Below are 24,364 nucleotides of genomic sequence, written 5' to 3'. Positions count from 1 at the left end.
GGCTCACGAGCCTGTTCGCCTCCAGAAGTGGCTCCCAACCCCAGGCTCCTTCCAGCAAACCCTTGGAAAGGTCATAGAGCCTGGCTGCCCCAGGCCTCGAGGGGAAGAGCGTGGGGGGCAGCAGGGTGGACAGGGCCCCTTGGGTCATTCCGAGGGTTCAGGTTCACCTGGGAGGGTCTGCCCTGCGGAGAGGTAGGAGCCCCTGTGGCAGGAAGAAGGGACCCTCAGGGCTCCTAGCCAGGGCTGGGGGAGTGGCTCAAGTCACGTGGAGACCGTGGGCTTGGGATGCTCAGGAGTCGGGGACCGGGAGGGTCTGCAGGCTCACTGGCTGCGGGTGGAAAGTGAGGGCCGTGAGAGTGGCCTGAGCAGCTTGGTGGGGGCTGCAGGGGCCAGGTGGGCCTGGGGTGAGGTGAGGAGGCAACAGGGGATGCAGCTGGAGTGCTGAGCTGCAGGGTTCCGTTTGAGGGACACGGGTCCCATGGGAGCGTCCACTGGACTCAGGCGTCCAGGCAGTGATGCCTTGCGCTTGGCTCTAGCCCTGGGTGCCTGGACAAACAGGGGCCTTTCCAGGCAGGGCGTTGTGGTGCAGACAAGGGCAGCCAACTGCGTGACAAGGAGGACAGCCACAGGGCAGCAGAGAGGAAGTGAGAGCTTGTGGGAGAGGTCATATCTGGTGTGGGAGCGAGCAGGTTCCCCTCAACCCAGGAGTGGGCCTCAGGGCACAGGGCACAGGGCACAGGTGGGTTCACAGCCTGGCTGGGCGGCACCCTCTCTGCCCAGCGCCCCTGCAGGACCACAGCCGCCCTGGTGGGACCAGCACAGGTGCCGGGCAGAGGGAAGCAGAGGAGCCCCTGATGTCTCGCTGCTGTCGTCCGTCTGTCCATGCTGGGCCGCAGCTGGTGTGACCTCCACTGTGCTCTTGTTTTTGGTAAGACCAATGACTCAGGCAAGCAGAATGATAAGAACCACAAACAGGGAACGCGGGCGGGAGTGGAAGGGAGCAGAAGGCACGTGGTCCTGTGTAAATCCATCCCGGGACGCAGTGCAAACAACGGTCTCCGAGCCCACGTAATCACAGAGAGCAGGACGTTCCGGGGTCAGTGGGGAGAGTCAGCTCCTTCCCGAGCCAAGCAGCAGCTGCATGGGGGAGGGTCGCAATTATTTGTTTTTGAGACAGAGTCTCTCCCTCTTGCCCGGGCTGGAGTGCAGAATTACAATCACAGCTCTGCGCAGTCTCAGCCTCCCAGGCTCAAGCAATCATCTGGCTTCAGCCTCCCAAGTAGTTGGGACTATAGGTGCACACTCCCATGCCCAGCTAATTTTTTTCCCCTGTTTTTCGTAGAGATGGAGTCTTACTATGTTGTCCGGGTCGGTCTTAGACTTCTGGGCTTAAGGGATCCTCCCGCCTTGGCTTCCCAAAGTGCTGGGATTACAGGCAGGAGTTACCACGCTCAGCTAGGGAGGGTTGCAATTTTTATCTTTACTTTTTTGAGATGGAGTTTCGCTCTGTCGCCCAGGCTAGAGTATAGTGTGTGGTATGATCTCAGCTCACTGCAACCTCTGCCTCCCAGGTTCAAGCAATTCTCGTGCCTCAGTCTCCCGAGTAGCTGGGATTACAGGCGCCCACCACCATGCCCGGGTAATTTTTGTATTTTTAGTAGAGACGGGGTTTTGCCATGTGGCCCAGGCTGGTCTCAAACTCCTGAGCTCAAGCAACCCCCCTGCCTCGGCCTCCCAAAGTGCTGGGATTACAGGCGTGAGTCACCGTGCCCAGCTCTGAGGTAATTTCCTAATGCTGCAATTTAAGAGAGAATTTGTTCCTGGGAAAGGCTGTGCGTGTAAGACTCACCCCGTCTCCCACTCCTCTCTCTTTGCTGACCCGATTCCTCTTGGCACAGAGGTTCCGAAACATCCCCTAGCCCTCACTGGCTTCATCTCAAGAACAAAAGTACAATAAGCACCTTTTCCACGCACCACTGCCTGAGCCCTCAGTCCAGCCTTCACCAGTTTCCACCGGGTCCTTGGATTGCCGTTATCACCATTTTCTTTTTTAATCAATAGATGCAAAATGTGTTTTGTTAAACAAATATTAACTAACATCCTTCATATACGAAGCACTCATGCAAAATGATTACATAATAAAACACAAAAGCTGAAGGATGAATGGGCCAAGAACACACACTAAACTCACACACACACACATCCGCGCACTCAGGCAGGGGGAATGGGCCCACCAGATGGGACCGGCCACCTGCCCTGCGGCTGAGGGAACCTGCCCAGCAGGGTCCAGCACTGGGCCCAGCGTCCTCCCTGAGACACCTGTGGCTGCTGGGCCCTAAAAGCATCAGATGGAAAGCCCGGGAAGGTGTCCCAGTGAGCCTGGGGTTGGACAGTGCTGGGGAAACCCATGTTCACACATTCGGAGTTAGAGGGAGTCACCTAGGGCTGCCTTGCACTCACCCTCCGTGTGAAATGGGAACATAATCTGCTGGGAGCGTTTCTGGAAGAGCGAATGACCACACAGCAACCGGCTGAGTCCAGGCCCCAGCCTGGAGCAGGCTCTCTCAGTGTGGGAAGTTTGTTGATGGTTTTTTTCTGAGACAGGGTCTCACTCTGTTGCCTAGGCTGGAGTGCGATGGCACAATCGCAGCTCTTTGCAACCTCTGCCTTTCTGAGCTCAAAGGATTCTCCTGCCTCAGCCTCCCGTGTAGCTGGGACCACCGGCACGTGCCACCATGCCCAGCTAATGTTTGCATTTTTTGTAGAGACAAGGTCTCGCTATGTTGCCCAGGCTGGTCTTGAACCCCTGGGCTCAAGCGATCCACCTGCCCCAGCCTCCCAAAGTGCTGGGATTACAGGTGTGAGCCACCGTGCCTGGCCCCAGTGTGGGAATTTCCTACGGACACTGCTACAGATGGGACTGTGACATCACCAACCCCATCTCCAATACTCCTATGTTGAAGAGGGAATGCCCTGAGTGACTGTATTGGCGATAGGGTGTTAGAAGGCCACAGGGGAGGCCCTTCCACAGGAAGAGGAGGAGATACGGGAGAGCTCTCTCTCCCCCTCTGCATACACGGAGGAAAGGCCATGCGGGAGGGGGGCCACCTACAAGCCCGGAAGAGAAGCCTCACCGGAAACCAACCGTGATGGCGCCTTCATCTTGGACTTCAGCCTCCAGAACTGAGAGAAAAGAAAAGTCTGTTGCTGAAGCCCCAGTCTGTGGGATCTTGTCATAGAGCCTCCCCTCCGGGAGACTGACCTGCACATCTTCCCCTCCCGTCCCCTCCCCTCCCATCCCTTCTCCTAGTCTCCCCTCATTTCCCTTCCCTTCCCCTCCCTTCCCCTCCCCTCCCCTCCCCAGGCACAGGCTACCTGAGGCTAGACATGGGACAGGAGAATGGGGCGAGTGGGGGCAGCCTGTGAGATCCACCGGAGAGGCCTCAGTGGGGCTGAGAGAGGAGCAGAGGTGGGAGTGGGCACAGGGCCCTACAATTATAGGAAAACTCCAGTCTCCTGGCTTGGCTCAGCCGATCCTCCACCCCCAGACCATCAGCAGAGGCCCTCCCACCCCTCTCATCTCATCTCCCAGGCACTCCAGCTGGCTAAACAACAGCCCTACCCCCAGAGCCGGGCCTTTGCACACACTGCCACCCCCATCCCTGCTCCTCCTGCTGTATTGTGGCAGCCTCTCCCCAAAATGCAACCCCAGGGCCCTGCCCTCAGAAGGCCTCCTGGACCACCAAGCCCTCATGTGGTCCTGCTCTCCGTCCCTGTAGCCTCCATCCCTGCAGCCTGCACCCTAAGCCCAGCTCTACAAGGATCTGGAGGACAGGACACCACAGGTGACATAACAGAGCCTCCGGTAGCCCCACCCAGGCAGAGGCCTCGGGTCCTGTGGAAGGACAAGGTCTGGAGAGCAGCCCCTCCCCTGGGAGGGAACCCCGGGGCAGCTGTGCCCGTCCCCTGTCTACCCCACCCCCCACAGGGCTGACCCCAGCCTCTGTCACACACTTATCTACTCCTGCCGGCATTGCCTGGCAGCGGCGGGGAACCGGGCAGACACCAGCAGGCACCGTCTGTGTCCACTACACATTCCTGCTGATGTGGTGTGGTGAAGACAAGTCTGCCCAGAAACAACACCACGAGGCAGGGAGACCGGAGGTGGAGGGACCCTGGGGAGGGCAGCCCAGGCCCAGCGGGCACCCACTTCTGCCGCTGCCTCCCTCTGCAGCCCTCGGGCGTGACTGTTGCCGCTGCTGCCCCTGCTGGAATCCCCAGTTCTAGCCATTCTCATTTCCGGGCCTCCAAGGTCATTCATCAAACATATTTGTCTCCACAATATCCAAGGTTTAATACTCTCTGTATTTGTTTCTAATTTCAGGCATCATAAAATTCTGAACTTGCTATGTAGAATATGAAATTGCTAATAGAAGATTGTTTATTAAAAAAAAAGACTAGAGGCCGGGCGCGGTGGCTCACGCCTATAATCCCAACACTTTGGGAGGCCGAGGTGGGCGGATCACAAGGTCAGGAGATCCAGACCATCCTGGCTAATGCAATGAAACCCCGCCTGTACTAAAAATACAGAAAATTAGCTGGGCGAGGTGGCGGGTGCCTGTAGTCCCAGCTACTTGGGAGGCTGAGGCAGGAGAATGGCGTGAACCCGGGAGGCGGAGCTTGCAGTGAGCTGAGATCACGCCACTGCACTCCAGCCTGGGCGACAGAGCGAGACTCCATCTCAAAAAAAAAAAAAAAAAAAGACTAGACTTTTAAAATTTTCTGGTAGGTACTCAAATATTTGTTGAATGAGTGAATGTAAGGACAACAGAATATAATAATTTGGGATCAGATTATTAGGCTGTCTAAAATTTACAATGAATCCAGTTCGAGGAAAAGCGTTACTCAGTGAAATAATTATATTGATTTAACCTCAACTTTAAAAGTCAATCATTGGGTCGGGCGTGGTGGCTCATGCCTGTAATCCCAGCACTTTGGGAGGCCAAGGCGGTGGATCACCTGAGGTCAGGAGTTCGAGACCAGCCTGACCAACACGGAAAAACCCCATCTCTACTGAAAATACAAAATTAGCCGGGCATCGTGACACATGCCTGTAATCCCAGCTACTTAGGAGGCTGAGGCAGGAGAATTGCTTGAACCCAGGAGGTGGAGGTTGCAATGAACCGAGGTTGTGCCATTGCACTCCAGCCTGGGCAACAAGAGGGAAACTCTGTCTTAAAAAAAAAAAAGTCAATCACTGTTCAACTATCAATGAATTTATCTAAATATTTTCTAATTTATATTATAGTTTCAGACTAGAAATTTTAGAAATAACAATTCTCAAATGTTTATATTATAATGAAAAAATATACTTCTGTTCAAAAACTGCCTTCTTGATATATTACTCATTCCTCCAGTTCGTGGCAGCAGCCGCTCCAGACAGCCTGCCCCCGCTGCAGCAGGGAGGTGCCACCAGGACTACACACTGCATGGAGCTGGCAGGAGCCCTGCCCCTTCCGAGTTGCAAGCCTGCAACTTTTGCAGCCACCCAAGTTGTAACTGCAGATCTGAGTCTTCCTGTGGTCTTCCAGGGCAAGCAGGTAGGAGCCCTGCTCTCCCGGGTGCCACTGCAGCCACCCAAACTGTGGCTGCAGCTTCAGGCATCCCTCCACTCTTGGGGGCCTGGGAAGGCCCCCCCTGCCCCCACTGCCTGGCTTCTCCCTGCTGTTGGCTGTCAACACTCACTCTGATCTCGGAGCAAAGTTGGGCTGAGCAGGGGCCATGAATGGCAGTGGGAGGCAGATTCCTGGGCAGAAGCCGGCGGGTACCCGATAAGACCCCACTTTCAGACCAGGGAGAGCCTGAAGGCTGAAGGCCGGGCTGCCAGATCCACAGACCAGAGTGGGGGCTTGTGGTACCTTTTCTGGGTGCCCATGCACCAATCGGCATGCATTTCCTCCTCTCTCAGGTCCACAAACACCCCAGGCTCAACCAGAGCAAGGCAGAGGATGGAGAAGCAACCGGAGACTAGATGACCAGCTGCAGAGGAGCTACCCTCTCTGCTGAGAGCTGGGAAGTCAACAGGGACCTGCCTGCAGAGTGGAGCCACCCACTCCAGGGCCTCCGGGGCCTCCTCTCTACAGAGAGCTGAACGCTGGAGGAGATGACCTGCCTACAGAGAGGAACTGCCCACTGTGGGTCTCCTCCCAGCTGTCCTAAGATTCAATAAAGCTTTTCTTTGTCTTGCTCACTCTCCACTTGTCTGTGAGCCTCATTCTTCCTGGACACAGGACAAGAACTCAGGCAAAGGTTGGGATTACAGGCGTGAGCCACTGCGTCCGGCCCAATACTTTGACTTTGCTGCAATGCATTCTACTTTCTGTATCATTTATTTTTATTTTTATTTTATTATTATTTTTTGAGACAGAGTCTCACTCTGTCCCCCAGGCTGGAGTACAGTGGTGCAATATTGGCTCACTGCAACCTCCGCCTCCTGAGTTCAAACAGTTCTCCTGCCTCAGCCTCCCAAGTAGCTGGGACTACAGGTACACGCCACCATGCCCGGCTAATTTTTGTGTTTTTAGTAGAGACTGGGTTTCGCCATGTTGGCCAGGATGGTCTTGAACTCCTGATCTCAAGTGATCCACCTGCCTTGGCCTCCCAAAGTGTTGAGATTACTGGCGTGAGCCACCATGCCTGGCCCAGTACCTTGACTTTGATGCAATGCATTCAACTTCCTGTATCATTTAAATGTAGTGGAATTGTTATAAAGATGAATGTTATACCTCCTAGTTTTCTGGATAATGTTCTCCGTAAGTTTTATACGTTGACCACAATGCCAATTATAGTTAAAGGCAAGCTTGTTTCTCATAAACTATGTGACTTCAAGTTAATTACTTGGCTTCTTTGAGCCCCAGAGCCTGAATTTGTTATATGATAGGGTCAGAATCCTCTGTCTCTGAAATTCTTTTCAACTCTAGTTGTGGTCATTCTATATTTTAGTCAACGGTTAAATTATCCATAAAAATGACATATTTCTTCTAAAGCCAAAATAGAAAATCTATTTCTTTAAGAGCAATTCCTAGCCAGGCGCGGAGGCTCACACCTGTAATCCCAGCACTTTGGGAGGCCAAGGTGGGTGGATCACCTGATGTCAGAAGTTCAAGACCAGCCTGGCCAGCATAGTCAAATCCCGTCTCTACTAAAAATACAAAAATAAGCCAATTGTGGTGGCTCGTGCTTGTAATCCCAGCTACTCGGGAGGCTGAGGCAGGAGAATTGCTTGAACCCAGGAGGTGGAGTTTGCAGTGAGCTGAGATCGTGCCATTGCACTCCAGTCTGGGCAACAGGAGTGACACTCCATCTCAAAATAAATAAATAAATAAATGCAGAAGGAATAATAAAATTAGAAAATTACTATTTTTTTCAAAACTTTTATGAAATGATGAGTCTAAGTAATAATCACCAGTGTTTTGTTTTGTTTTGTTTTGAGATGGAGTCTCAATCTGTCGCCAGGCTGGAGTGCAGTGGTGCCACCTTGGCTCACTGCAACCTCCACCTCCTGGGTTCTAAGCAGTTCTCCTGCCTCAGCCTCCCAAGTAGCTGGGACTACAGGCACATGCCACAACACCTAGCTTATTTTTATATTTTTAGTAGACAGGGTTTCACCATGTTATCCAGGATGGTCTTGATCTCTTGACCTCGTGATCTGCCCACCTCGGCCTCCTAAAGTGCTGGGATTACAGACATAAGCCACCATGCCTGGCCAATCATCAGTGGTTTCTAAAACCACTGGGTGAAAGATAGATCTTATTACTGTATCTATTGATGAATCAGGCCAACCACATTGGAACCACATTTGATTAATTGATAACAAGACATTATGTGCCTCTTGATATGGTACCATAGGAAATATATAGAGGATAGAGTATACATATATAAAGTGGCTGGAAGCAGTGGCTCATGACTGTAATCCCAGCACTTTGGGAGGCCGGGGCAGGTGGATCACCTGAGGTCAGGAGTTCGAGACCAGACTGGCCAGCATGGTGAAACCCCATCTATACTAAAAATATAAAAAATTAGCTGGGGCTGGTGGTGCGCGCCTGTAGACTTGGAAGCTGCAGCAGGAGAATCACTTGAATCTGGGAGGCAGAGTTTGCAGTGAGCCAAGATCATGCCATTGGACTCCAGCCTGGGTGACAGAGCGAGACATGTTTCAAAAAAAAAATAGAGTATACATATATAAAATATCCTTACCTAAATAATTTTTTTTTTGAGACGGAGTTTTTGCTTTTGTTGCCCGCTAGAATGCAATAGCGCGATCTCAGCTTGCCACAATCTCCACCTCCCGGGTTCAAGCAATTCTCCTGCCTCAGCCTCCCGAGTATCTAGGATTACAGGCACCTGCCACCACGCTTGACTAATTTTTGTGTTTTTAGTAAGACGAGGTTTTACCATGTTGGCCAGGCTGGTCTCGAACTCTTATTCTCAGGTGATCCGCCCGCCTTGGCCTCCCAAAGTGCTGGGATTACAGGCGTGAGCCACCGTGTCCGGCCTAAATAAATACATTTTAAAAATGGAATCAGAAACACGCCTCTAAATCTTTTTTTTTTTTTTTTTTTTGAGACAGAATTTTGCTCTTGTTGCCCAGGCTGGAGTGCAGTGGCGCGATTTCAGCTCACCGCAACCTCTGTTTCCTGGGTTCAAGCAATTCTCCTGCTTCAGCCTCCCAAGTAGCTGGGATTACAGGCATGTGCCACCATACCCAGCTAATTTTGTATTTTTAGTAGAGACAGGGTTTCTCCATGTTGATCAGGCTGGTCTCGAACTCCCGACCTCAGGTGATCCACCACCCACCTCAGCCTCCCAAAGTGCTGGGATTACAGGTGTGAGCCACTGGGCCCAGCAACAAGCCTCTAAATCTTACTATCAGTTTATAAGAAATACTATGCTGTATTCATTAAAATGAGAAAACTTAGTGAGTCTGACCTTAGTAAGCTTAGTGACAAGGTAGAACACTGTAAACTCTGCCAGGCATGGTCGCTCACACCTATAATCCCAGCACTCTGGGAGGCTGAGGTGGGAGGATCACCTGAGGTCAGGAGTTTGAAACCAGCCTGGCCAACATGGTGAAACCCCATCTCTACTAAAAATGTAAAAATTAGTCAGGTGTGGTGGCAGGCGCCTGTAATCCCAGCTACTTGGGAGGCTGAGGCAGGAGAATTGCTTGAACCTGGGAGGCAGAGGTTGCAGTGAGCCGAGATTGCGCCCCCACACTCCAGCCTGGGCGACAGAGTGAAACTGCATCTCAAAAATCAAAACAAAACAAAAGAAAAAAACACACAAAAAACAAAAACATTGGCAACTCTCACACCCTGATAGCAATGCAAATTGTCCTACACAGTCTGAATCTGACGACACATACAAAATGGGAAAAATTATCCCCTTGCCACTAGATGGTGCTTACTGGCTTTGGAGTACTTTATCCTATATATTGTCTTCTGCTACATTGCTGCCTTCCTCTTTTTACTTCTGATGGATCACCGGAGGAAGGGGCTGGGCACTAGGGCTTAGAGCCTCCCAAAAATGCTGTAATCTGGATCCCAACAGTCATATCTGCTGTGGAACCATGTTGCCCCTGGGCACACATCTCTGAGAGTTTCTGTCTCCTCTAGCCACTTACATTTATTCAGTTGCTTAGCAATAGCTATCTGTGATACTGTGTTAAGGGTCTTTTTCTGAAGAATATATATTTTAATACATCCGATTAATTATTGCACATAATATCTGTGCTATTTAACTTTTCTCTTTATTATTATATTTATTTTATTTATTTTGAAACAAAGTCTTGCTCTGTTGCCCAGGCTGGAGTGCAGTGGCGCAATCTTGGCTCACTGCAACCTCCACCTCCTGGGTTCAAGTGATTCTCCTGCCTCAGCCTCCCAAGTAGCTGGGATTACAGGCATGCGCTACTAAGCCTGGTTAATTTTGTATTTTTAGTAGAGACAGGGTTTCTTCATGTTGGTCAGGCTGGTCTCGAACTCCTGACCTCAGGTGATCCGCCCACCTCAGCCTCCCAAAGTGCTGGGATTATAGACATGAGCCACCACACCCTGCCTAGTGAAGCATTCTATTCAAAATATTCCTATTCTTTTTCAAAAATATTAATTACCCATCCCTGGGGTAATATCAGACTTCCCTGCCCCACAGAAATCAGGTTTGGAGACATACTTTGTTTTAGCCAATACTATATGGGCAGAAGTTATGTTTGTCACTTCTAAGCAAAAGCTTCAAGAGCCAGAATGTGACTTGCTGTGGGGTTTTTGGTTTGCTTTTCTCTTTCCCTGCTATGAGATCAGTCATGTTCTAGAGGCTGCTCCATCAGCTTGGGTCCCAACGTGAAAATATTGGCCCTCTGCAGTGGACACGAATGAGAGGTAAACCTTTATTTTTGTAAGCTGCTGAGACATTGGAGCCATTTGTTACTGCAGCATAATGTATCGTATTCTGACTGATACACTGGCCATTTCTTAAACATTCTTTCAGACTAGTCATGACCTCTATCAGGTTCTGCACATGCATGCCTGCCTAATAGTTAATGATACAAATAAACATTTTGTCTGGGTGATGTGGATTGGGTCTGTGTCCCCACCCAAGTCTCATGACCCGTTGTAGTCCCCAGTGTTGGAGGTCGAGGTCGGGCTCAGGGGAAGGCCATTGGACATGGGGCAGAGTTCTCATGAATGGATTAGTACCATCCCTCTTGGTACTGGATAGTGAGTTCTCACGAGATCTGGCTGTTTAAAAGTGGATAGCACCTCCTCTGTCTCTCTCTCTGTCCTGTGCCTGCCATGGAAGACTCATACTCCCACTTGCCTTCTGCCTTCTGCTTTGAAGCTCCTTGAGGCCTCCCCAGAAGCAGAAGCCACTATACTTTCTGTATAGCCTGCAGAACCATGAGCCAGTTAAAGCTCTTTTCCTTATAAATTACTCAGTCTCAGGTATTTCTTTATAGCAGTTCAAGAACTGATGAATACATTTGGGAAGGCTCCATTCCATGACTTTACTATTATTATTTTTTTGAGACGGAGTTTCACTCTTGTTGCCCAAGCTGGAGTGCAGTGGTGCAATCTCGGCTCACTGCAACCTCCGCCTCCTGGGTTCAAGCAATTCTCCTGCCTCAGCCTCCTGAGTAGCTGGGATTATAGGTACCCACCACCACGCCTGGCTAATTTTTGTATTTTTAGTAGAGACAGGGTTTCACCATATTGGTCAAGCTGGTCTCGAACTCCCGACCTCAGGTGATCCACCTGCCTCGGCCTCCCAAAGTGCTGGGATTACAGGCATGAGCCACCGCGCCCGGCCCATTGCATGACTTTTGGCAAAAAAACAGATTCTGCCCCCGACTAAGGAAGCCAAAAAGAGCAGATATTTGCTCTCCTGGAGTCCTCACAGCTAGAGAAGTGCCACGTGACTCCTGTGCACTCCAGCTTGGGGGACAAAGTGAGACTCTGTCTCAAAAAAAAAAGAAAAAAAAAATCAGAAAATAAAAAATGAGAGTCCATGAAAAGATTATTTCAAATTCATCATTGCCAGGAATTTAAATTGTTCTCCTCCATATAGATTGTTGTGAAAACACATTACTATTATTTTCTTTTTTTTTTTTTCTTTTTCCCTGGCACGGGAGGAGGGAATAGAAAATCACTTCTATCCTACCTGTCTGTGTGCATTGACTCACACTCTGCTTTTTGGATCATTTTCTTCGGAAAAAGTTTCTCATAGTGTGTCTTGACTTTTTAAAAAGCTGTGTATTAAAAGCACTTAAACGCGGCCAGGCGAGGTCAGAGGCTGAGGCGGTGGATCACCTGAGGTCAGGAGTTCAAGACCAGCCTGAACAACATGGCAAAACCCTGTCTCTACTAAAAATACAAAAATCAGCCAGTTGTGGTGGCTCACACCTGTAGTTCCAGTTACTTGGGAGGCTGAGGCACAAGAATTTCTTGAACCCAGGAGACAGAAGTTGCAGTGAGCCAAGATCATGCCACTGCACTCCAGTCTGGTGATGGAGTGAGACTGTGTCTCAAAAAACAAAAACAAAAAAAAGTACTTAAACACACTGACAGATACTGAAGAATGCAGAAAATTGTATGAATGTGAATATCTGCCTTTATACCGTGTACTAGTGGCAGCAAACCCAAACAAAACCGAAATGCTTTGTTTTGCTCACATTTGTTGAGTTTCAGATGTCAATTGGGAACTGCTTTGGCTTGTGTTTGCAGCTTTTCCTCTGTTGCCTCTTCCACCCTTAGCTTAATAACAGCGATCCAGTCCTATTAAACCTGGGTTTGGACTCATGCCATGACTGACTTGCTTTGGCTTTTCTAGTGCCGTATTTGCCTTGCCTACAATATCCTGCCTGCCATATCTGATTCCTTCTCTTAAGACCCATACTCAGGCCAGGTGCAGTGGCTCACTCCTGTATTCCCAGCACTTTGGGAGGCCAAGGCGAGCAGATCACCTAAGGTCAGTTCAAGACCAGCCTGGACAATATGGCAAAACCCCGTCTCTACTAAAAATACAAAAATTAGCCAGACATGGTTGTGAGCGCCTGTCATCTCAGCTACTCGGGAGGCTGAGGCAGGAGAATCACTTGCATCCGTGGCACTGAGGCACCTTCTCTCCTGCATGGCCCCCTAACCCCCTGCTCTGTCATATGACAGATGCCCAAAGACTATGCTGCTTCTCCGCAGCCATCTGATGACACCGTGTTACCTGGCAGTGTCTCTTCCCCTGGTGCCAGTCTCACTAGCGTGGCGGCACCTCAGTTTGGTGCCTCCTCCCCCTCTGCCCACTGCCCTCCTGTACTTACTATGGATTCTCCTCTCCTTTCACAGGTAGCTTGTTCCGTAATGCAAAGTGCTCCTCCTGGGACCGGGCTGGTGGAAGGCTCAGACTGGGCTTTTCTTGAGGTCTGGGGAGATGGAAGATTGTTGGAATGAGCTCGGGAGCTTGGCTCACCCCGTCCTGGGTGATTGTTACCAGAAATTGAATATGTTTCTTCCCACACAGAATCACGATGTTGACACCGGCCTCAATCTCATGGATGAAACCAAGTGTCTCCTATCAGGGCAGCCGTCTCTAGGCCGAGGGAGTCAGGGAAGCCACTGCCCATGACCTTCTTTCCCATTGAGCCACCTGCACCCTTCACCCCTGTGTCTCCACCTCTAGGACTTTCTCATCGACCGAGAGCCTGTGACAACTCTCCCAACAGATCAATGGTCTTGTATGTGAAGTACCTCGGAAATTGAGGAGGGTGCGGGGGGAAGGAAAGTGTGACAGAAACCGAGGCAGGGATTCACGAGAGGGGAGATCCTGGGACCAGCCGATTTGCTGGGCAGTGTTGAGGAGGTCGCCTCTTCCCTGAGCCTTCTCCCTGGAAGCTGTTCACAGGGAGGAGTTGGACCGCGTGGCTGGTTGTATCATTTTATGCTGCTGCAGAAGCACCAGCTGAGAGTTGCTCGGGAGGGAGGGATGGTAGGGAGATAAGAACCATGAGAGACGCTGGCACAAAGGGGTTATGGGATGAAGGGTCCAAGTTAGGCAGAAAAGAAAATGTTGCTAGTTGATGGGGAAGAAAGGAAGTCAGAGGGCTCAGACGCCGGGGCACATAACATCTCAGGCGCACGCTCCTCTCTCATAGTCAACAATATTTGTCAAACGGGAGGACCCTGCATCATCTGCTAACCTGAAGGGTCTGCAGGGGAGAGCTTCGGGGCCATGGCCCAGTGTCCCTGCAGCCCAGCCCTCCAACCTCCTCCCAACCTCCTCCCACAGCGGGGACTGGGTGCCCCTCTGCCAGCTGAGACAGCCCACACAACCCCCAACCCTAATGATTGCTGCACCTGTCCCGGAAGTCCTCCTCTACCTCCTCCTCTCTGCATGCACCTCAGGATGAGAGGCTGCGGGCACAGGAAGAGAAGATGCAGCAGGAGGAGGAGAGGCTGCAGAAACTGGACATAAGGCCGAGCTCTGGGGAGAGCCGGCGAAGGCACGCGTGCAAACCCTGGAGGCCACGCAGACTGAGCTTACCACCGTCAGCTGCGTGCCCTCCCAGAACCACGAGCTTGAGGAGCAGCTGGTCGAGCTGCAGAGCGGCTTTAAGGAGCTGGTGCTCAGCCCCACCTGGGGAGCCTCCCCCTCTCCCTGGCCCTCTGGGTCTTTGTTTCCCCACCTGTGAAATGGGGCGTGTAGTCCTCACATGAAATGGTACTTCTGAAGGCACCTGTGAGCCAGAGCCCTGCTCCGATGGCTGTGGGGGAGGAGGGATGGTTTTTCTCTAACCTGCCTCCACCCTTCCTGGTGCCGTGGGAGGCAGAAGGGCAGACACCAAGTTCTGGGGTCTCCAGCTGCAGCGGGTGACCACTGATCGCTTCTCTCTGTCCAGAACAAGGAGAACATAGAGACAGCCGGTCTGCTGCAGTCAGAGCTGCATGGCAAGAAGGAGCTGCAGGAGAAGCTGGGCTGAAGGAGATGGTAACCCTGCCCCATCCAAGAAGGGCTGGGAGGTGGGTACCAGCCCCTGGGGAGGGGAGGTGTGAGGCCAGAGGCAGCTCCAGCGTGGGGGACAGTGACCCCAGAACCCTCCAGGGCAGGCCTGTGACTGTTTCTTGCTTCCTGTCCTCTGACTTTTAGAGGCAGGTAGCCCGGGGTCTGGACATCATCATACTGAATAGAGGCATGGAGCTGTCCGGTCACAGGGAAAGAGAGAGTGGTATAAGAGGCTCCTTAGATTCGAACTGGATCCCGGCCTCAGCTCCACTGGTCACCATTCAACTACTTTGCATCTCTAAGTCTTGGTTTCATTAGCTTAAAAAGGAAGTTAGCATCTTCCTCGCAGCGGTGCTGAGGATTAAATGGGATAAAACGTGGAAAGCATTAGATATGTTGCACACTTAACAGATGGTGGTTGGCTCCCTCTGCATTTCCACCAGTCTGGGGCCTACAGTTCAAATGGTGGGAAGAAGGCTGTGAGATCTGAGGCTGGGGAAGGAGGCATGGGCCTCTAGGCAAGGGAAGCAGTCACTGAGGCCTAGAGCCTGACGCCAGGGGCCTGGGGAGGTGAGAGAGTCCCACAGAGCCCTCGCTACCTTATTTATGGGCCCAGTATCTGGAGGCCAGCCACCACCTGCCCTTACGCCCAGGGTCTTCCTGCAGGAAGAGCCCGGAGGCTCAGAGTCTGCAGCGAGACCAGTACCTGGGACACCTGTATTAGTAACCAAGGGCACTGACTTCCATCCAGCCCAGGCGTCTTCCATTCCGTCCCCCTGCCTCCCTCACTGGTCTGTGCCTCCGGAGTGCGGGCTGCCCCGCAGGCTCCCTCCAGGCTGAGTTCGTGGCCCTGCCCCGTCGTGGCCAGAGTCGGCTTCACAGGATGAGAGCCAGCTAAGCTCCAGGGACTTTCCAGGACAAGTGTCCCTTGGAAACAATTTTAAGGCGAAAGGTGTCCCTTTTCACTGCTCCCAACAGTACCCTAGTAATGGCTTGGCCCTTCCCTCCCCTGAGCTCCACGGAGAACACAACCAGCAGAGGAGACATTCCCCGTCATCCAGAAATGAGTCTGATTCCCAGCCGAGGGACGGCAGGACTGGTGGAGACTGTCAGGCCACACGGCCGCCTGCACAGAACCCCAACGCTTGGCGGGGGACAGGAGGGGTGGCAGGAGCTGGCTGTCCACATGCCGGGCATGGCAGGGAGGCTCACTGGAGGCGGCACATTTTGGAGGGGGATGTCAGGGGACAGCGTTCTCTTGTAGTTGGACCACAAGACTCCACCAGGACAGCGCGGTGACTGATTCCCAGCGCTAGAGGCGAGGCGGTCAGCCGTGTGTAGGTATGTCTGTATATGAGTGTTGATAGGTATTTATAGAGCAGGGTAGGGCATACCACGGAGGCACAAGTTTTCCCCAGTGGTCACGCCTGGATGTGTCAGCTCACCATGACCGCAGACGAAGTCACAGATGAAGGGGGCTGGCTTTGGGGCTGGGGCAGCCACTGTTAAGTCACAGAACAGCCATCCAGGCAGGCTTGGAAAGGGAGGTCCCCGAGAAGAGGAGGGATCTGTTTAGAGGTCGAAGGGCCGGGGGCTCTCAGGAGGGGAGGGACTTGCCTGACCCGATCGATTAGCTGGCAGTTGGAGGAAAAGCAGAGAGAAAATGGGAGAGAAAAAAGAGGAGAGCTGGTAAGGCAAGTGCAGCACACGACCAGCCACGCCGCAGCAGTGGTGGGAGGGCCGGGGAGGGGAGGGTGCAGGTGCGGGTGTGGCAAGGTTCCTGGAAAGGAGAGGCTGGAAGAGAAAGGGGAGGTGATGGAGGGAGGAGCTGGACCTTCACAGGTAGCGCCTGGGGGCTGTAGCGGCCCTCCCCCACCCCACACATGCTGGCCTTTCCCACGGCACCCGGGCAGCGCACCCACAGTTCAGACCGATCTCAGTTCCTTCGGGCTTCCCTCTTCTCTGGTCACCCTGTCTTCCAACCCACTGGCTCAGGGCCAGCCCTCGCCTTGGAGAATCCCATGCAACAGCCAACAGGCCTGCTAGAGAAAGAACACTGCTTTGAACCAGGAGGGTGAAGCTAAAAGGGGTCAGAAAGCCCAAGACCCTCTGAAAGGACCCTGGGGGAGGCAGGGAGGGGAGGCAGGGAGGGCAGGCAGCCGGACGCCAGTGGCCATAGACTTGTAAGTCTAAGCGGGGAGCCTCAGCTGGTGGGGGGGGGGGGGGCGGGGCTACAGGTGAGGCTGGGCCCTTCCTGCTGGGAAAAGCGGAAGAGTGAGAGTCAGTGGCTGGGGAAGTGGGCGGGCCCAGTGGGCAGAGCTCAGCCGGGCCAGCAGGCACTGTGCTCCCCTTGGCTGAATAGCATAGGCAACTCCTTGGAGCAACAGGCCAAGGTACGTGAGCCCACTGGCTGGCCACGGTACTTCTGCTGGGGCCAGGGACACTGCCTTCAGTCACATGCTAGTAGGTATATCGGTACCAGGAGGGAGGCAAGACCCCATTTCTATAAAAAAATAAATAAATAAAAGAAAGCTGGGCACAGTGGCTCACACCTGTAATCTTAGCACTTTAGGAGGTTGAGGCAGGTGGATCACAAGGTCAGGAGTTTGAGACAAGCCTGGCCAACATGGTGAAACCCCATCTCTACTAAAAATAGAAACATTGGCCGGGCGCGGTGGCTCAAGCCTGTAATCCCAGCACTTTGGGAGGCCGAGACGGGCGGATCACGAGGTCAGGAGATCGAGACCATCCTGGCTAACCCGTTGAAACCCTGTCTCTACTAAAAAATACAAAAAACCAGCCGGGCGAGGTGGCGGGCACCTGTAGTCCCAGCTACTCGGGAGGCTGAGGCAGGAGAATGGTGTAAACCCGGTAGGCGGAGCTTGCAGTGAGCTGAGATCCGGCCACTGCACTCCAGCCTGGGTGACAGAGCGAGACTCCGTCTCAAAAAAAAAAAAAAAAACAGAAACATTAGCTGGGTATGGTGGTGGGCACCTGTAATCCCAGCTACTCAGGAGGCTGAGGCAGGAGAATTGCTTGAATCCGGGAGGCGGAGGTTGCAGTGAGCCAAGATCGCACCATTGCACTCCAGCCTGGGCAACAAGAGCAAAACTCCGTCTCAAAAAAAATAAAAAATAAAAGAAGGTAAATTAGCCCGGTGTGGTAGTGCACACCTGTGGTTCCAACTACTTAGGAGGCTGAGGCTCCTGCGGGCCATGATTGTGCCACTGTACTTCAGCCTGGGCAACAGAGCAAGACCATGCCTCAAAAACAAAACAAAACAAAACAGGAAAGACAAGGAGGAGGGAGATTACATCTTGCTTTTTTCCCCCTACACTTTAATTAAAATTCAGCATTTCTTTCCATAGTTAATGTTGCTGGGAACAAACCTCATTAGTGTTAGCAGCACCTGTTACCTTGTTACCAATAGAAATCAGATATTTTCATGTTAACTGCAGCTGTTGCAGACATCTTGAGATACCATTTTTGCTCATCATTACCTCAAAATTATAGTAATTAGACCCAACTCTGGATCTTGTCATTTAACGTGCCAGTAAAACATATCATGTAATATCACAAATATTTTCATAAACTCTATTTCTATATGATTTATATCTATCACTCTCCGTATTTTATTTCGTGCACTTAAAATAAAAATCTGAGGCCAGGCCAGGCGCGGTGGCTCACGCCTGTAATCCCAGCACTTTGGGAGGCCGAGGTGGGTGAATCACGAGGTCAGATCGAGACCATTCTGGCCAAGATGATGAAACCCCATCTCTACTAAAAATACAAAACTTAGCCCAGCATGGCGGTGGGCTCCTGTAATCCCAGCTACTCAGGAGGCTGAGGCAGGAGAATCGCTTGATCCCAAGAGGCGGAGGTTGCAGTGAGCTGAGATCGCCCCATTGCATTCCAGCCTGGGCGACAAGAGGGAGACTCTGTCTCAAAGAAAATAAAAAGAATCCCAGCTCCCCTGCTTGTTGTTCCTGTGACTTCACTGTGTCTGTTTCTCCGTCTATAAAGACAGAAGAGAGAAAAGATACCTAGCTGGCAGGTTTCGGCAATTCTAGAGCTAATCTGTGTCGTGTGGTGGCCAGGAGGCTCCGTGCACACACAATCAATATCAACAGCCATCATGATTCACCCACAGCTGCAAGTCATCCCCAGCACTGGGAAGTCCTCAGAACTCAAAGTCCCTGTCCTTAGCAGAATTTCCCTGTCCTAGGTTCTCATCTCTCAAGAGACTGCTTTTCCTATAGCGCATAGATGGTAAGTTATCCCACAAATGACTCTCTACTGAAGGTGCTCAGCCTGGCTTGCCTTTTCAGGAAGCAGGTTGAGGTTTCTCCAGAAAGCTGCTCAGAGGTAGTGTCTCTCCCGCTGTTGCGACGATGGCCGGCTGAACGTGCCCTAACCCAGCACTGACTCTCTTGCTTCTTTTGAGCCTGTGCAGCAGCCGTGTTCGTTGCCAAGTGCTGCCGGCAGAGCTTGGTGGCGGAACGCCAAAGTGTGTGTTTCAGTAAATGCTCGTCACGTGCCCGCGTTAGTCTATGCACACTACATTTTCGTAGCCCCAAGTTATTTCATTAATAGGCCTGAACTAGTTCTATAATGTTGGGGAGTGAAGAATGAATGATCCTATTTTTTCTGTTTGTCTTTCTCATTTTTCCACTGTGTCCTGTGCCTAGAATAGTGCTTGGCACAGGTAGATGCTTAGTAGCTATATTTTATTTTTTATTTTTATTTTTGAGACAGAGTCTTGTTTTATCGCCCATGCTGGAGTGCAGTGGCGTGATCTCGGCTCACTGTAACCTCCGCCTCCTGGGTTCAAGTGATTCTCCTGCCTCAGCCTCCTAAGTGGGACTACAGGCGCCCACCACCACGCCCAGCTACTTTTTGTAGTTTTTATAGAGAGAGTTTTGCCATGTTGGCCAGGCTGAGCTGGAGCAATGCTCCTCCCACCTCATGGAGCCTCCACCCACCACGGCTGTCGGTTTCCCCTAATCCTAGGAACTCCCGCCCCGAGGGAGGCAGGGTAGACAGCGCCTGTGTCCCACTCTGCTCATTTTCAGATGAGGAAACAGTCACCAAGGTCCCGAGCAAACTCCCCGCCCACCCAGCAGCCCACACCCCTTGCCTTGTTCCAGCTTCCCGCTCGCCAGCTGGCGTTCCTGGCAGCCAGCAGGTCCACCGGGGCTCCGCCTCGGCCGGGCTGGGGCCAGGGGCTGGGCCTCAGGGACTCTGCTGTTGGGGTTGTCCCAAGCTGGCGTAGATAGAAGCCCAGAGCTCAGCGGCACCTCAGGGCTGAGGGGCTCAGGCTGGTCCTTGGGTCCCGGGCTCTAGGCAGTCACCCAGGGTGTGTGCCTGAGGCCAATCAGGGTTGTGGGGAGGAAGGTCCCTGGCACTGCCACAGTCTGCAGGCCCCATGAGCCTGGTCCTGGGGTTGGGAAGGTGGGAGTCTCTGGCTCCAGGAGGCTGTCCCTGCCCTTAATTTCTGGCAGAGTGCCCATGGGAGGAGGGGGAGGAGCCTCAGCTCACTGTCCACAGGCCCCAGGCCGCCCTCCAGAGCTGGCTTCCAGGCTACAGTCCCTCCTGTCCACAGCTCCACCATGTCAGGACCAGGAGAGGAGTGGGTGCTGTCGACAGGACAGAGGGCAGCGTGGGGCTGGGCCTCTGGGGCAGGTGGGGTGCTCCGTGGCCCACGGGTTCCTCATCATCCTTGGAAACCTCATTGGTCCTGTCCCACAACGGAGGGGGCAGCTGGCTCTGGCTGTCCTAGCTGACTAGGAAGTCATTTTGGCTCCAGGCGCAGCAGGCGTCTGCGTGCCATCAACAGAAACCCTGGGCCAGGGCGGGCTGGAGAGCCCAAGGTCTGGAGCCTCTATAGGGGCGTCTTCCTCTGGCAGGAAATTGACCAGAGGGTTCCCAGGGGTCTGCTCTGAAGGTGGGGGTGGGGAGTGGTTGGCCTGGCTGGGCCAAGGGCTAGCGGACCAGGGTCCCAGTACCCCCTCCTCCTCGGCTGCAGGAGGCCCTGTGGCAGGCATGGGGCTGCCAGTGGAGGGCGCAGCAGGACGGCTGCGCAGTGGGGGTGTCCAGTCCCCTGTCCCTGCCAGGTCTAGATCAGGCCCATTGAAGGGCCCATAGCACAGATCCTCATGGAGGTGAATGAAATTGTAGTCATACTATAAGTCGTATACAAACACACGCCCCGGCGGGCCCAGCTCTGGGGCCTCCTCCTCAATGGCATTGCCATGCTGGCTGGTTCGGGTGATGAGGTGGGTGGAGGGCGTGGGGCCAAGAGGCACGGGATGAAGTCAGCCCTGCTGAAGAGCTCGTGGCTGGAGGAGCCGCTGCCTGAGCCTTCAGGGCCCAGTGTGTCCAGAGGCCGCCAACAGGGTGGCAGAGAGCAGGTGACTGCGCTGGCTGGCTGCTGGGCCTCATCACAGGGACACTGGTATCATCGGTGCAGAGGACACTTCGGTGCTGAATGCTCTCCCCGCATGTCACTGAGCACTGCAGGGAAGCCAGCGGAGGGGCTCAGGCTGGGAGGCAGGCTGCCAGGGGACGCTGGGGCAAGGTTGGGTAACCTGTCCACTGCCCGATGTCAGAGCGGCAGAGACCCCAGCCAGCCCCCTCTTTGGCCGTGCCCAGCTCAAGGCCACGGCTGTGGCCACAGCTTGCCAGCAGCTTCCTGACCCTCAGGCTCTGGAGTCAGAGTCTGGACCTTGGAATCCCCCAGGCTCCCTCCCACCCATGGTACCAGGCAATAAACGCTCCAGGAAGGCTGTCTACCTCCCTGCAGCCCAAGACCAAGGGTGGAGCTGGAGGCGGGCCCCTTCCCATCCTGAGACCAGTTCCCCGCAGCCCAGGTGGCCCAGGGAACATGGTGGTTGCAAGGGGTTTCAGCAGGAGACTGGGGATGGTGTTCACAGGCGGGTGGCTCCAGGGGGCTCTGCTCATCCAGCCCCACACTGGGATGCAGAGCACTGCCCAGCGGGAGAGGCCCCTGCCCACCTGGCAAGGGCACACAGGTGGCATCAGCAGGCTCACCAGCAGGGAGGGCCAGGCCAGGCTCCCAGACCCTCAGGGTTTGGGCAGAGCTGGGACTGAGGCCAGTCGATGATTCTCTAGAGCTCCAAGCCCAGGTCGGTGTCCTGCCTCCAAAGCCTGGTTACACAGCAGTCCCTCCACTCCCGCAACCCTCTCCTCAGGGGAACTGAGGGCGACTGGAGGCCTATTTCCACATCCAGGGACCCAAAGAGGAGGACCACAGGTGTCCGGGCTGGCCCAGGCTGGGATAAGCAGCAACCCAGGGCTAGGACTTCAGCCTTAGGAAGAGTGAAAGCCCGGCTCCCTCTGCTCCTCTCCAGGGCCTCCGGGGACCCAGATGTAGGGGCCTGTGGCAGACCCAGTACATCTAGGGGTAGGGATTTGGTGGGTGTGTGCTTAGGGGAGACTGAGGGGCAGGGTGGAGACCAAGGGGCAGCAGGGAGCGGCATGGGGGGATACTGAGGGGCAGGGCAGAGACCGAAGGGCAGCGGGGAGGGGCATGGTGGGGAGACCGAGGAACAGCAGGGAAGGGGAGGGGCAGTGGGGAGGGGCATGGAAGGCACATCACAGGCACCCTCAGCTAAGGCTCTGGGAGTGGGGAGTCAATCTCCTCCCTCCCTCCCAACGTTTTTCTTTTTTTTTTTTTTTGGGACAGGGTCTTGCTCTGTCATCCAGGCTGCAGTGCAGTGTTGAGATCATAGCTCACTGCAGCCTTGACCTCCTGGGCTCAAGGGATCCTCCTGCTGCAGCCTCCCAAGTAGTTGGAATAACAGGCACATGCCATTGTACCCGGCTGAATTTTTTCTTTTTTGGTAGAGGCAGGGTCTTGCTATGTTGTCCAGGTTGGTTTCAAATTCCTGGGCTCAGGTAATCCTCCCACCCCAGCCTCCCGAAGTGCTAGGATTACAGGTGTGAGCTGCCGCACCTGGCCCAACGTCATTTTCAACCAGGACACTCCACCTTGCTCCTGTGCTACGAACAACATCCCAATTCATCACAACTGCACATCAGGCCCCAAACGCACATTAAATCCGTGTCCATCTACAGTTACCACAATTCAAATGTCCATCAATGTTATACCACAAACTCTGACTTACAATGACTTATTACCAAAGCTTTCAGGAAAAAATGTAGGCAATGCCATCTGCTGCAAGTGTTTATTCTATTTAGAAGTCTACAAATTTGAGCTTTTAAGAAAGATTCACAAAATATTCATTCAAAACCACATTTTTGGCTTATCAGATTTCAAATATATTTTACTGTGCTGAACAATATATTCTAATGCTGTCTAAAACACAGCTAAATTATTTTTCTTTATTCGTTTATACACATTCTGTAATTTTTGAAAAGCAAGGTTTAAAAATATTAACAAAACTACCCAATTACAATGACTGTTCTCCCATACATGGAACTATTCTCTGTAGCTGTATCTTCTTACCTCACTCCATTTTAATTCTGTATACCACATCGATTTATAAACACCCTTAGGGAGTTCTCATCTTCCATTTCTCATCAATTCAAACAGCAACACCTTTTACAAGATAACATTAATCCCCTTGGCAAGGCAGCTTACATTTGTTAAAAGCACTCACTGAAAAATATTTTTAAATTTATAGGTCATAGAAAATAATTTACAAAGAGACAGATGACTTCAAATATTATTTGGCAGTCACCTTACTATGTAGAAACATAAATGAAGCAACCTGTCACAGGAGACACCCGTCACTTTGGTCTTTTGAAGGACATGTGTGTGGTGAGCGTTGTTTCTGCAGGTCCATCTGGCATCTTTTGATTCTGGCAGCCCTGAGCCCACGTGTCACATGGAGACCTCTCCTCCCCTACGTGAAGCCTCCTGGTTCAGGAGCAGGAGGAGCCGATGTCTCCAGGCCCTCAGTGTTGAAACCAAAGGTTCCAAGAAAATAAAGCAAGGATATACGTGGAGACGCCAAAGGAGGGTGTGGCAGGAGGGAACACGAAACAGAAATCACAGTAAAGCTCCTACTACATCAGAACTCAGAATTTCTCAAAAGAAATATTAAAAATCAGAAACATATACCATATGAAAAAGTAGCAAAACAATCCGCAAAACTATCTGGTCTTCACTGCCGCCTGTTGCGTGGTCACTGGTTCATTTACAGAAGAATTTCTCCAGGAAATACATATCACGACTTCAGTATTAAGAACCATAGCGATCCTGAAGAGAGAACCAAAACGGAAGTTTACGACCATTCAGCAGCGATCCCTGACTCCTGCGCCCTGAATATTCACCATCACCAAAACTGACACTGCAGCCGGTGTCGGGCATGTGACATGAACACTACACCGCGGGGGTGTGCTCATCTGGAAGCAGCCATTGCTGCAGCTTCAAGGCTGAGGGCAGGTGTGGGCTTCAGAAGCCAACAGGATTCACATCCTGTCTCTGGCATCCATGGCCACAGTCCCGGGATCGGGAGGCAGGGAGCAAAGTGTCTGGGCGGGAGGATGCTCAGTGGGCCGGAGGCTACTTGCTGAGCCTCTGGGAAACAAGTGTGATGGGCAGGACAGAGAAACACACTTGGTGTTTGAAGCCCTGAAATTTCGGCTCAGCTGGTCATCTTGCAGAAGTGACCTAACCTGTGCCTCAATTCCTTCACCTGTAAAATGGGGATATAAAAGGGAGTCATCTCTAAAATGGGGATGACCATCTATAAAATAGGGATGTTACCTATATGGAGACTGATGTGGGCTTAGCTGACCTGAGGGACGTGAAAGAACTCTGTGAATTTTA

General features: G+C 52.5%; 1 protein-coding gene, 1 long non-coding RNA gene and 1 pseudogene across 4 annotated transcripts in view; 1 reads left to right on the top strand and 2 right to left on the bottom strand.

The window, feature by feature from the left end:
* Positions 1–698: 698 nt before the first annotated feature.
* On the top strand, positions 699–6,252 carry LOC107130976 (uncharacterized). The gene is made up of 3 exons (XR_010578317.2): positions 699–928; positions 5,418–5,600; positions 5,969–6,252. It is a non-coding gene; the product is annotated as an uncharacterized lncRNA (long non-coding RNA).
* A 13,363-nt stretch (positions 6,253–19,615) lies between these two features.
* On the bottom strand, positions 19,616–22,537 carry LOC141407806 (A disintegrin and metalloproteinase with thrombospondin motifs 7-like; annotated as a pseudogene).
* A 203-nt stretch (positions 22,538–22,740) lies between these two features.
* Positions 22,741–24,364, bottom strand: part of ARFGAP3 (ARF GTPase activating protein 3) — a 64,472-nt gene continuing 62,848 nt past the window's right edge. For all 3 annotated transcript variants that reach the window (XM_045363514.2, XM_045363515.2, XM_065522047.2), the window contains one exon: positions 22,741–23,791. In XM_045363514.2, coding sequence (XP_045219449.1) covers positions 23,774–23,791 — 18 coding nt within the window. In that variant the 3' untranslated portion in view covers positions 22,741–23,773. The remainder of the gene's footprint in view (positions 23,792–24,364) is intronic.

Source organism: Macaca fascicularis, chromosome 10 (assembly GCF_037993035.2).
Source record: "Macaca fascicularis isolate 582-1 chromosome 10, T2T-MFA8v1.1".
Lineage (NCBI taxonomy): Eukaryota > Metazoa > Chordata > Mammalia > Primates > Cercopithecidae > Macaca > Macaca fascicularis.
Note: the sequence above shows the minus strand (reverse complement) of the source record. Positions and strands in the feature narration are given on the sequence as shown.